Source organism: Crassostrea angulata, chromosome 3 (genome assembly GCF_025612915.1).
Source record: "Crassostrea angulata isolate pt1a10 chromosome 3, ASM2561291v2, whole genome shotgun sequence".
NCBI classification, from domain to species: domain Eukaryota; kingdom Metazoa; phylum Mollusca; class Bivalvia; order Ostreida; family Ostreidae; genus Magallana; species Magallana angulata.
In genome coordinates, this window is record NC_069113.1 from 23,361,069 (window position 1) to 23,374,346 (window position 13,278).

At 33.6% G+C, this 13,278-nt stretch overlaps 1 protein-coding gene across 1 annotated transcript; it reads left to right on the forward strand.

The window, feature by feature from the left end:
- Positions 1-345: 345 nt before the first annotated feature.
- Positions 346-9,378, forward strand: LOC128178653 (inactive polypeptide N-acetylgalactosaminyltransferase-like protein 5). The gene is made up of 14 exons (XM_052845918.1): positions 346-642; positions 2,306-2,451; positions 2,767-2,868; positions 3,141-3,211; positions 3,319-3,396; positions 3,913-4,034; positions 4,543-4,630; positions 5,128-5,209; positions 5,746-5,849; positions 5,974-6,097; positions 6,428-6,520; positions 6,780-6,993; positions 8,396-8,512; positions 8,846-9,378. The coding sequence occupies exons 1-14, from the start codon at positions 496-498 to the stop codon at positions 9,002-9,004; spliced, it is 1,647 nt and encodes a 548-aa protein (XP_052701878.1). The 5' UTR covers positions 346-495; the 3' UTR covers positions 9,005-9,378.
- The last annotated feature ends 3,900 nt before the right edge of the window (positions 9,379-13,278 follow it).

Sequence of the window (13,278 nt, forward strand, 5' to 3'; positions counted from 1 at the left end):
AAAACAAACGTTTATGTCATTTTATTTGTTACCTTAGTCACTAAATCAGAGTCTTATTACTGGTTAAAAATGAAATGAAGTAAAAAAAAATCAGTGACTTTTTTTTGGACAAACGTGATTTGTTACAGAATAATGAACGTGGAATCAACCTATTTTGAAAAACATTCGTTTAGGGTAAAATATAGATAATGTTACATATCATTGTTTAAGTCTAAATCCACTGTAAGCGTAGAGAGGTGAAAATACGAAGTGAAATTATACAGTACGGTAGCGAAACAATCTGCTACCGTGTTGTCTAGTCCCCCGCGTTATTTTTCGGAATATCCTTTGGAGTCTTTAATGTAAGTATAAGAACCAGTTTAATTGTGTGATGTTGACAACATCTACACGTTGCGAAGTCGCAATGCCGCGAACAGTGAAATTGGAAACCTTGTTATCATATTTATCAGAAAAATCGAGTGACGCCCCACAGAGCATGATGACAATAGGAAAATAATGCGAAAAGTTCGCCGACTTTTGTTCTTTGTTTGCATTGCATTCTTAATTATAAGTGGATTTTACATTTTTAATGGCGTTTTGCAGAGTATTTTTGATGCACGAAATGGCGTACACATCATCACTGAAATCGATCGCTTTGGAGAGGTATTGTACTCGTGGTTTTAATTTTCTGACATTGGCATGATTGTGTTAATCAAGCTTATCCACGGACGTATAGTGTAACGTCCCTGGCATTTCATGCTTTTATGTTAGATATCGTTCAACTTCCTTTTTTTAAAAGCTCACCTGAGCCGAAGACGGAAGTAAACTTGTCTGATTAAATTTTGTCCATTGGCTTTTGTAGACTTATTCTCGTTGTCTTCATTCTAAGCTTTTAACATTAGATCTTCTTCTCTAAAACAGTTGGACTAATTTCAACAGTTCAACTAAACTTGGCACAAAGTATTACTGACGGGGTGATGGGGATTCAAGTTTCTTCAAATAAAGTTCCACAGCCTCTTAAGAGGAGATAATTTTTTATTATTGAAAAGTTGGTATATTTAAAAAAAATCTTCTTCTCAAAAACCATATGGCCAGAAAAGCTGTCTTTTGTGTAGATAGAAGCATCCTTGGGTATTGTGTAAGTTTGTGTTTGCTCAAATCATGATCCCTAGGGCTACAAATTTTTTTATGTAGGAATATATAGAAAACATCTTCAAAAGTCTTAATTCACTAAAATCATATGGCCAGAAAAAGAATAAGAAATGCTTTATGACTTATTCCCAAGAACTGAAAGAAGTAATGGAGCTCATATGAGCTCAAAACATTGCGTGCAATGTTTAACTTAAGAATAATTTGGAGAAATATTTGAAAATCTTTGAAAATCAAATTATGCTCTACCAAACTGTCGAAATATTTTGTATTTTAAACTCTAAATTAGATAGTCTAAAGCTATTGCTCAGGTGAGCAATGTGGCCCCAGGGCCTTTTGTTAAGTTATGCATCACACAACCATTTTGGATGACAGTTATCTGATCAGTACGATTGCTTGTAAAATATTCCTACGTTAGATTGCCTTTCCAAATTTATTTTAATGCTCAACAACAATTGTCCAAGGCGTATTGCACTAAAAAAACACTTATGGTTCAAAATCATTTTCGCTAGGTAAGCAGCTGCATGTATCAGTAATTAAACCTGGAAAATCTCTCTTCAGATGATTCAACCTTCATCTTCTTCTATTTTTTTAAATAGATATGTTGACTTTTTCAGATCAGATGATATGTTGATACAGTACTAACCAGACCCAACCTAACACCAGAGTAGACCCCGAGTAAACCCCAGGTTTACTTTCAGGGCTTACTTGGTGGGGTCTGCCTTTTAAAAATTTGTATTCACTCGGGGTTTACTTTAGGTCCATTTGGGGTTTACTTTGGTTTTTACTCGGGGTTTACTTTTGGGTCCACTTAAAGCACTGAAGTGTGAAGCAGACCAGTTTTTTTATCTTACTATGTTACCGCCTGTAAGCCCCACCTCTTGTATATTCCAATTAAATACACATGTAGGGTTTGCTTTCAAGGGTCTACTTCTAATCAGGGTTTACTCTCTGTGTCCACTCTGGATCTACTCTTTGTTTAGTTGGGTTTACTCTGGGTTAACCCTGGGTCTGCTCTAGCAACCCGAATAATCCCTGAGCAGACCCAAAAGTAAAGCCAAGGTTTAGTAGGGGTCTACTTTCTGTTAGGTTGGGTCTGTTAGTTGTGTACAGGACATATTCTGGACACATACACATGATTCCTTTATATTAAACAAATGAGCAATTTCTTTTTCAGGTTCACTCTATTCCCTTAAGGAACTTCAACCCGGACAATTTTCTTAAAAATTACAGAGAGGAAAGAAACAAGGACTATGGCTATAATGTCAACAAGAGTTTTAACATACCTTGGAACAGAACAGTCGCCGATCAAAGACCACAAAGGTCTAGTTTATAGAGAAATCTCAGTTCATAATTAATTTATAATTAATGTAGGATCTACCATAATTTGTGAGGGTATTTGATTTTATCCAATGTTGGTAGTAGTACCTTCTTTTTTTTTTTTAAACATTAACACCAAAATGAAAAATTGTGAAATAGATCTGCAAAATTTATGGTGTAATCAGACTGAAAACTAAAATTTCTGGAGTCAGGTACTTTTTTTTGAGTTGGTTTGTACAGGACAAACATATAAAATATTAGTTGTTTGATTTTTTTAAAGTTCCACAGATGATATTCATGCATTGCTGCCTTTTTCAGTTGCAAATACGCACTAAGACCTACTAAGGCTCTGCCCACTGCCTCCATTATCATTGTTCTCCAGAATGAGGCTCCGTCTGTTGTACTCAGGATGGTGATGAGGTGTGTGCTGGGTATCTTCAGGGTACAGCGTTTATAACTAAAATTGATATTCTCTTTGCAGAGTTACATAACTTGTATATAACTGTGGTCCATGTGACTTATGGAAATAAAAAGCAATCAAAAATTGAAAATTGGAAATAAGCATAACAAAAATTTTTTTTGTCATGTGTTGGTTATAATGTGTGTGTGTTGTGATAAAAATCATCTAGCTATGTGTACAGTTTAGCTTATTGCTGAATGTATTGAGGCAGCTTCTTTCAATCCTTTTGTAGCATCCTGAGGCAATCGTCACCAAATCTTGTGAAGGAAATTCTTATCATTGATGATGGTGGAAGAGAAACTGGTATGTTTACAGAACCTTAAAAGACCTTCAAGCCTAATTTTCATTTGAAATGTAAACTGTGTTAGAGTGTAACCATGGTAACAATGATCTTGCTTGATTTCTTACAGATTTTTATCACAGATCTCTCTCCACAATTCCTAAAGTGTCTGTTTATGCAGACCATAAGACCATTCCTGAAGGAAATGGTAAATCTTTGTTTTATGAAATTTCTGTTTCTTTTCTACAATACATGCAGATGTATACCAGTACATTTCTATATCTTTTCTGCAAAATTGTAAATTCTTTTTTATGCGAATACTTATGTCTGCTATTCTGCAGTTTTGTATCAAATCGATAGAACATAAGATTCGAAGCTATGAATTTTTGTTATAATATTACTTAGTTTTTAAAAAAGATAAAAGCGTGATTTTTATATCCAGGATGGATTCAAGCAATTTCACGCAGAACCCTCTATTCCTCACAATAATTTTATAGGAATCTACGGTACATGCAGATGTATACATGTATTTTGCTGAACCATGGTGTAGGTCATCATATTAGAATATGATTTGATCAAGTCTTGATTAGGAGAGTAATTGTGGTTCATCAACTTAAAAATTTGTTTTCTCTTATTAAAATATTGCACTAGACCAATGATGCAAAAAAAAAAACCCAAGAAGATCAAGAATCTGGTTGCTTTATGGACTTTGTTTTGGTTATAGGTCCAGTTGCCTCCCTTTTAATCGGAGCAGAAAAAGCTACAGGGGAGGTGTTAGTTCTCATGAATGGAGCAGGGGAGGTAAACAATGGTTGGCTGGAGCCTTTACTGGAGAGAATCCAAGTGGTGAACTATTTGTCATGTTCTCTAATCAATCATTCAATTAATTACACATGTAATTGAGTTATTAATCTGATTACTGTAAAATAAATGATTTCCTTGAGAGATTAATTTTCTGATTTTAGCAAAATACTGAATACATGGTCAATTTCAAATAATATCATTTTTATCTTATCACAAATCCCTTCATTTTAAGTACATTTGCTGGAATAGTTGTAGTATCTTTAATTGATACACTATATGATGAGCTTTTCATAGTTTATATGATATATAAAACCCAAAAGCGAACTTTTTAGAAAATGGAAATGAATTCCCCTGGAATATTTATGCTTTAAAAATAACTGAAGAGTTGAGAATTTAATGCAGTTTCTAATTTTGTCATGATTTGAAATTCTGCATCTTCACTAGTCAAGGGTTTCTGATCCGTGCCACTCCTCACTAACCCGTGGCTAGTGAGAATGGAATTTCTGAGGCTTTAGTTTACAGCTTGTATTGATTAAAACTTTTCCTTCAGAGGAAAAACGTTGTTGTGGGACCTGTCATAGATTACATCAACTCAGAGACATTTAAGTATGAGTTCACCAGCACCAACCAAAGGGCAGGTAAGTCAGTCAGAGCATTAGTTTACATCATTTATTCAGCATAACTTCTCGGGCCTTTTCTACATGCAAAGAACAACCTTAAATGTTTTACATAGACAGCCATGACAACCTCCTTTTTGTTTAAAGTTTGATATAAATACAGATCAGTGTATACTCTCTCTCCCTCCCCCCCTCTCTCTCGCTCGCTCGCTCGCTCGCTCGCTCTCTCTCTCTCTTATTGTCACATTACTCATTTGGTAAAAATATAGTTGGAATGTCAACAAGTACATGACTGTATTGCTTGTCTAATATTTTCTTAGTTGATCATTACTCGTTATAAGGTAAAGAGAGAGGGAGAGGAGGAAGATAGAGAGGAGAGTATACACAATAAACAGTACTTGTAAAATGATTTAGATCCCAGTCCTTTTGAAAATATATCTTCATCAGAAGCCATTGAATATTCCAGGTATTGAAATTGATAAAGTCTTCAAATTTATTTTTTATTCTTCTATTATCAGTTTTTGACTGGGGTTTATCTGTAAAATGGCAACAGCTGACAACTGAAACAGATATGATCTTCAAGAAAACTGAACCTATTGTGTGAGTTGAGTCATATACCGGTATAATTTATATTTTTGCATTTATTACAGATTCAAAAATGAAAGCTTTTCAGCACCAAAATTTATTTATGCCTCAGAATCCATCTTTAACATTATATGTACTAGTTTTAAAAAAATAAAGGATTGATGAAAAAATTGAATTTAAAAGAAGCCAAGTGCTATGAATTAGAAAGAATTTTTTTTTTCAAAATTAATAAAGGTATAATCAAAGTACTGAAAGTACTGTTAAAGGTAAAAAAAAAAACATTCACATTTCAGTCGCAAATCAGAAACCTAAGAAAAGAAATTTGAATAGGACAGGAATAATAATATATCCAGTATTAACTAATTTTAATTTAAAGATGGAAAAAGTTTTGACTCTTTTCTTAAAAATTGATTGAATGAAGAGTTTTGACTATTTTCTTAAAAAAAAAAAAAATTCTGAAAAATTGGTTGAATGAAGAGTTTTGACTCTTTTCTTCAAAAAAATTCTGAAAAATTGATTGAATGAGGATACATGTTGATTTATTTTTTAAGAACACCAGTCTTCGAAGGAAATGTCATGGCTGTTGATAGAAAGCACTTTGAGAGGCTTGGCAAGTTTGATCCTGGTCTGGAAAACTGGGGTGCAGCAAGTCTAGGTAATCAGGTGCTGTGTTTGTAAAACTCTTGCTGAATGTACGCTACAGAGAAACTGGTGACTTGTAATCCTTCAAATTTTATTTCAAACACCACAAGTTTTAATCACTTTGATAAACATTCCAGAGCTGTCTTTGAAATCCTGGATGTGTGGAGGTACGGTTGAAATCCTTTCATGCAGTCATGTGGGCTTCATAAAGAAACACAAGAGATCTGCAACAAAGAAGAGCAACTCTGTCTCTGTTATAAGGTAGAATATATCAATGTAACAGAAAAACGTTCAACACCAATTAAAATAATTTCAAATTTATATAGAGGGAACAAGATGAGAGAAAAAGTTGAGCTGTATAAAAGGTGTCCCCATATATGTACCTGTAAGGTTGTCCCTACAATCATGTTTAGCAATGTTAGATTTACAGAACTTTTTTGCAGTGCTTTTGAAGTATTATAGACAAATAATGTATGAAGTATAACCTCTTTTTCATTTAAATGATTAGAAGTCATGGATGTTTTTTTACTATTTGTTGTTGGATCTTAAGTTTAAAGTAATAGAGCGAGGATTCTTTTTTTTATTTTTCAGGGATTTACGAAGAGTAGCGGAGGTATGGCTGGATGGATATAAAAGATTTTTTTATGCCAACCGTCCTGCAGCGCGGATGACTTCCCATGGCAGGTATATGGCGGTATTTGTGTCAGACACACATGCTCCCAATTGCTTAACTATCTATTAAAAAAGGACAGTTCTAAAATTTTGAAAATAATACTTTTTCAGTCAATACAGCAACTATTTTCCATGTCTCTTGCAACAATGTTTTTTCTTCCTCTGAAATTATGAATAGATGTAGCCTTGTCATGGAACATTTCATATTAGAGGGTGAAATTGGCCAATGATTTTTGTTGAAACTGAAAAAAAGTTTGGTGTTGATCTGTAGTATGGCTGAGAGGAGGAAGATGCGGGGTCAGATGAAATGCCACTCGTTTAAATGGTACCTTGATAACGTCCTCCCGCAGTTAAAGCCCCTGTCTGACGATGACTTTGTTTATGGGCGGATTAGACAAGGGACAGACATGTGTATGGACATTGCTCTTGGACATGTTCCTGTGCTGGCCAGTCTAAGCCAATGTTCCGAGGAGAAAAACTCTCAGGTAAAAAGTGGCCACTGTCTGTTTGTCTGTTGAGTGTTGTTGACAGTGATAGAAACTTTTTCTAAAACCATTACATTGCTGACTTTTATTATAGGGAAAGACAACATGCCATAGCATAGCATATATTTACCTTTTCTAAGGCCATAACACAGGATAAAGCTTCACCATTTTGTCACCTTTGAGTTACCATTCAGTCACATTTCAGTTGACTAAATGGCAGAGCTTTTTCCTGTGTACAAAATTAATTGCTTGGTTGTCAGGCTAATATTTTTAAAAAATAGAGATGGCATGGTGGTGTTTTATTTTCTTGTTATTTCATTAAAAAAAATAGATGCAGGATTTATTCCTTTATTTTTACAAGTTGGAATTCTTATCATAATACAGAAAAAGCGATGTTTTAATGCACATAGATAGTTACCTTACATTGAATGTGACGGTCTTAGATTTATGAGCTAGCTCAAACTAAATGAAGTAAACGAATCATCTTCAGGAAACATCAAAGCTACAAGTTTTGACAGAGCCCTGTGTTAAAGCACAATAAAACACTAAGTATAGTACATTAAGCTGCACAAACTCCCCTTCTATATGCAATTGAAATTGAGCAATGTTCCTGTTCGTATCTAAACTGAAATCATTGCTGTCACAATCGTAACTTGAACACAGCATGTTGTAACTAGATTCAGAGGCCATTGCAATGTTTGCAATTATGTTCTTTATTACATCAAGCATTTTACAGACTTGAGTAAAAGTGCAGTCCTGATTCTGGATATCTTTCCTGGAAATCACAAGCACACTTGAGAAATTTCAATTACAGATAAAAATATGCAATGCGCAATGTTAAATCAGATGGGGGCGGCCTGAGATCTAGGGAATTAAATTTTATTGCTTTACTGGTGTACTTATTATGACACAATACAAGTATTTTTAAGATTTTACTCTTCTGCAAGTGATTGAAAATTAAAAGCGAACAAGACTTGATTTACATGTTCATGAAGATCTTCATGTTAAAGATGAACTTTTGTTGGCAATGTGAATAAAAATGTACATGTATAATGCTTTTTATGAAAATATATTTATCAGGTATTTCAACAAAATACTTGTATTACTATATATATATATGTGCAAGTGAAATGTTTTCTGATGGGAGATAACTCTTGAATGTCTAACAACATAGGAATTTATCACGATTACTAAGGTTCTACTCTTTTGCAGTATATAATACTAATCATATTGTAAAATAAACTGGGAAAATATTACATATCAGCAATTGTTTCATATACATATGTCATTTAATTATCTATCATCTAAAACCTTGGCTAACTGTATGCCCTGCAAAAGAGCAGCTAGTTCCTAGGTAGTACGTGATTGTAATGGTGAAAGGTTTATAATATCTGATTTGTAGGAGTGGACTTGGAAGAAGAAGGGGATGATCAAGAACCATGGAATGTGTCTGACAGCTGACCTAAAGGAGACCCATGGTTATGTCCTAATGCAGTATTGTAACGGGGCTACTTCACAGGTAAAATCTAACATTATACCTTACCTTAACTTAATAACTTATAGAACTGGATAGTACATGTGTATAAAAAATGAATAGTAAAAAAGATGCAAGATCAAGCATAAGTACATTTTCCTTCTTGAAAATATTTTAAGGCTGTCTTATTATTTTGTGGAGCTAGCATAACTAACTACATGTAGCATTTTTTTATGGCAGAAAAAAACCACATTTCAACTGTTAGAAATTAAATGTTAATGAAAAAATTGTAAAATTCTAATGAGGCTTTATACAATCACAAGAATCATTTGTATCCATTTCCATCTTTCTTTAATTTTTCATTTCCCCATGTTTTAGCTGTGGTTCAGACAGAATGATTTGATTGTTCATGAGGTGACCAAGCAGTGTATTGACAGTCACAAGGCAGAGATGGGTCTGGTGTTGTCGGAGTGTGAGGATTTCATCCAGTCTCAGAGGTGGACCTTGCCAAAGGCGGACGACGTGACCAGTCAGTAGTGGAAGGAGAGGAGGGGGGCTGATAATGTGTTAAAAATATGATCAGTCAATACATGTATAGTGGGTTGGGGGGAGGTTACAAAGTGTAAAAGATGTGACCAGCATATACTGTAGATTCCTTATTTTACGCGAGTACCTATTGCCGTGACTCGATTGTTTTGCATCAAATCGTGAGAATATAAAATTGCGAACGCTAATTTTTTATCATAGTTCCTTATAGTTTACGTCTGTCCAAAAAATGAAAGGGAGACTCTCACGATTTTACGTGGATATTAATTCCTTGTGTTTAATTAGGAATGTACAGTAGCGGAAGGGGATGGGGTGACAATGTGTAAAAATATGATTAGTCAATATATGGGGAAGGGGGGGGGTTTACAAGGTGTAAAAGATGTGACCAGTCAAAAAGTGGAGGTTGGAGGGGGGGTTTCATTTGATGCAGAGCATTTTTTTTACTACAAATTGTGATACTGGGATGTGTGTGTGCATGCATGGGTTCAGGAGGATGGGGGAGGGGGTTGGTAGAGGGGGGGGGGTGGTTCTGTATGTATAAGAGAATTTGTGTATGGATGTAGTGTGACTTATTTATATAAAAAAGAATATTTTTTTTCTTCAAATTAATCATGCCTCTTTAGTTTTGTAAAAGATACTCCTCTGCCTGTGCAATAATTTTTAAGAGATCAGGAATTTTTTTAACACTTTCCACCTCACCATTCATTAAAATAGTTTTCAAGATTTCAAATCAAATGTTTAAAAAAATCAAATATGTTGAGAAATAATATTTTAGCATATAACCTGCTTTGTCTGTTTTGCTAAAGATATAATCTGATATTTCATTTACAATGAAATATACAATAATCTTCAATAAAATTTTAACTTTAAAAAGAGAAAATTATTATATTTAATATTTGTTTTGTTATTTTTCCTTATCTTTAAAGGTTTTTTTCTTTAACAAATTTTAATTACTGTACATACAATACAATATGTAGAATTGAAAGGGGTTCCTTTTTAATGTATGTTTTAATTAATTACGGAGAAATCCAGATAATAAAGACATGAACAACAGTATTTATGTTTTTAGAGTTATCTTTCTTTGATCTACAGTCTTAAAAAAAGCTGACGAGGGGATCAGTATCATGTAAATCTACACAGAAACACAATAAAAATCAATTCCAACATGTTATTTATAAATTAATATATTTATAAAGTGATGTGCATGTTTAATGTGACACTGTGTTATAATTTCTTATTGGGATGAGTTCTCTTTACGGGTCGGCCGTGACAAATGAAACTTTAGGCGGGAATGTTGCCATGGTAACATGTGGGAGAAAGAAGAAGCTGTCTTTGAAACAAGTACATTTTTCCGAAAGTTAATTTATACATGTATATTTTTTTAATATCAACAAATCCATCTTCATAATGCGTGATTCCTTATTAAAAATGGGAGGAAATTCCTTAATTAGAATGGGAGGAAATACCTACAAGGTAGAATTTTCTGTACGTGTAAATTTGAAAATTCCTGATGTAAAGGTATGCTGAGTTGCATGACTTCGATCAATATATTGCATAATGTAAATAGACTGAGATGGATATTGCGTTAAAAAATAAAGAATTTGGTTTGACTATTACTACATGAATAATTTTATGAAATAATGTTGATATTGTTTCTTAACGGATTTGTTGCGGTACATACCAGAAATGGGTCTCTGAAAAGAAGAAAATCTATAAACTGATACCCAGAAATAAATTAATTAATTTTTTTATAATTAAAAATCGTCTGTTATTTGCATTGTTCGATGATTTGGTTTTTTGTTTTTTGGTTTTTTTTTTTAGATTTTTTAAGCATATACACTGGTTAGTTTTATTGTGCTGAGAGTGTAAATAGTCCGTTGGTTAAAATATAAATAATTGTATAATGCAATTTTATTGAATGAATAAGGTTTTTAGGTCACCTGAGTCACTCGGGTGACCTATTGCAATTGGTCTTCGTCCGTCGTCGTGCGTCATGCATTAACAATTTTAATTCTTCTTGAAAACTACAAAGCCTATTGTTACCATATTTGGTGTGAATCATCTCTATGGTAAGAGGAATCTAAATTTTGCAATCATGGCTCTACCATCCTTAATATGCAAAAAAAATCAAAGTACTGAAAGTACTAAAAAGCGCTAAGCGGGGAAGAAAGTTTTAAAAATATATCGATTGATATGAAAATACATGTAAAGAATCATATAGTTCGTTATTGAGAAAAATGCACTTAATATGTAAAATTGAAATATAACAATCTGCCTTAAAGCATGTTTAAAAAGAGAATGCTTGATTGAGATCATTTGTAGTAATTTCATAGCTTTGCTAGTTAGTTTTAAACAGATTTCGCTACTGTTTAGCAGAGCTACAGAGTGCATGCTTCTTGTAAAGTGTTTTTTTACTGCGTAATTTGTCCATACTGCACATAAATTAGATCATTAAAAAAATCATATTTGCAAATTAAACGAGGTTAGCTGGTATCACTTTATACAAGTTATTACATATGTGTATTGTAGTATTTCAAGTAACGACAAAAATTCTGCATTTTTATATAAAACATGGTGTTCATAACTGAAAGATATTACAATTAAAAACACTCAAAATCTATTGATGTTGTAGAATTATTTCAATTATTAGTAAACACATAAAACACAACTTAATGCATATACCATCTTTTTTCTCTCGAAATAAATCATCATGATATGGGTTTTGGAGCACCCGTATCTGATATAAAATAATGACATTTAAATGAAACTTATTGTTAATTTAATACTGGTAGAACAAATGCATCTGCATGCAGGATAACTTCAATTTAAATAAGTTCTCCCTACTGCAAAGTTATGATATTTCAAGATTACGTCATCTCCAGGGTACGACCTCTCAGCATCCGCCAGTAGGTGGCGGTATATAGAAAACGCGAAAACGAAAGTGGAAGTAGGTTTAGAAATCTGGCGACAAAAAAGCGCTAAAGCTATGCTTAGCGCTTTAAAAAAGAGGCCAATTTTTCAAAACTCATCTTAACATATGTGAGGAAAGGACTGAATGCATGGTTATCATGTCCATGAAGCCCTCGACCAAAATTGAGAAATTCGTGGCCCCTGGGTCAGGGGTTCGGGATCTAGGGTGGGGCCAATATGGCCATATAGTATAAATACATTAATTATGAAATCTTTTTCTCTACTCCAATACATATATATATTTGTTAAAAACCAAATGCATGGTTATGATGTCCATGAAGTCTTCTACTTAAATTGTGAAATTCATTACCTCCGTGACAGGGGTTAAGACCTTAGGGCAGGGCCGTTATAGTCATATAGTGAAAATGTATTAAATCTTAGAAAATCTCATTCTTTACTCCCACACATGTGGGAAATAAACTGAATGCATGGTTATGATATCCACGAACTCCTCTACCTTAATTGTGAAATTCATGGCCCCTGGGTCGGATTCATGCCGTAGGAGGGGGGGGGGCAATATGGGCATACAGTGTTAATGACCTTTTTCTCTACTTTCACACATCTTTAAGAAAAACAGACGTCATAATGATGTTAACCTTAGGTAGTCCTATACTAAAATTGTAAATTTCATGTCCCCAGCTAAAGTATGGGTTTTGCCTTTATGTGGGGCCAAAATGGATGTATGGTGTTAATGCATACAATGTTTAAAAATTATCCACCCACCTCTAAGGAAAACTGAATTCATAATTCTATAGACCAGGAAGCCCTCTACCAAAATTATACATTTAATGTCCCCAAAGGTAGGGGTTCTGACTCTAGGGCAGGGCCAAAATAGCCATATAGTGTTAATGCATTTAATGTTTTAAAAAATCGTCTTCGATAAAACTGACTGCATATATAAAATGAAAAAAATAAAGCCATCCATCAAAATTTTTAATTTCATGTCTCCCAATGTAGGGATTTGAATCTAGGACGGGACCAAAACACTCATATAATGTATAGGGTAGGGATCTTAATGCAGGGTGCGGCCAAAATGGTCCGTAACGTTACCAATTAAGTTTTTACAATGTACAACTTCACAGCATTTATCAGGGCACCGCATGCCTTAATTTATGCACCACAAAGTAGAAAATTAGAATTTAATGGCTACCAATTTTGTGTTGATCGATTTATGTTCAAGTTACAAAACGAGGAAATTGATAAATTCGTTATAAATAATTAAATTCGCGTTGTTGGTTTGCACCGAATATACTGATGTATAATTAATTGTATGTTTTATCGACTGTCGAACAAAT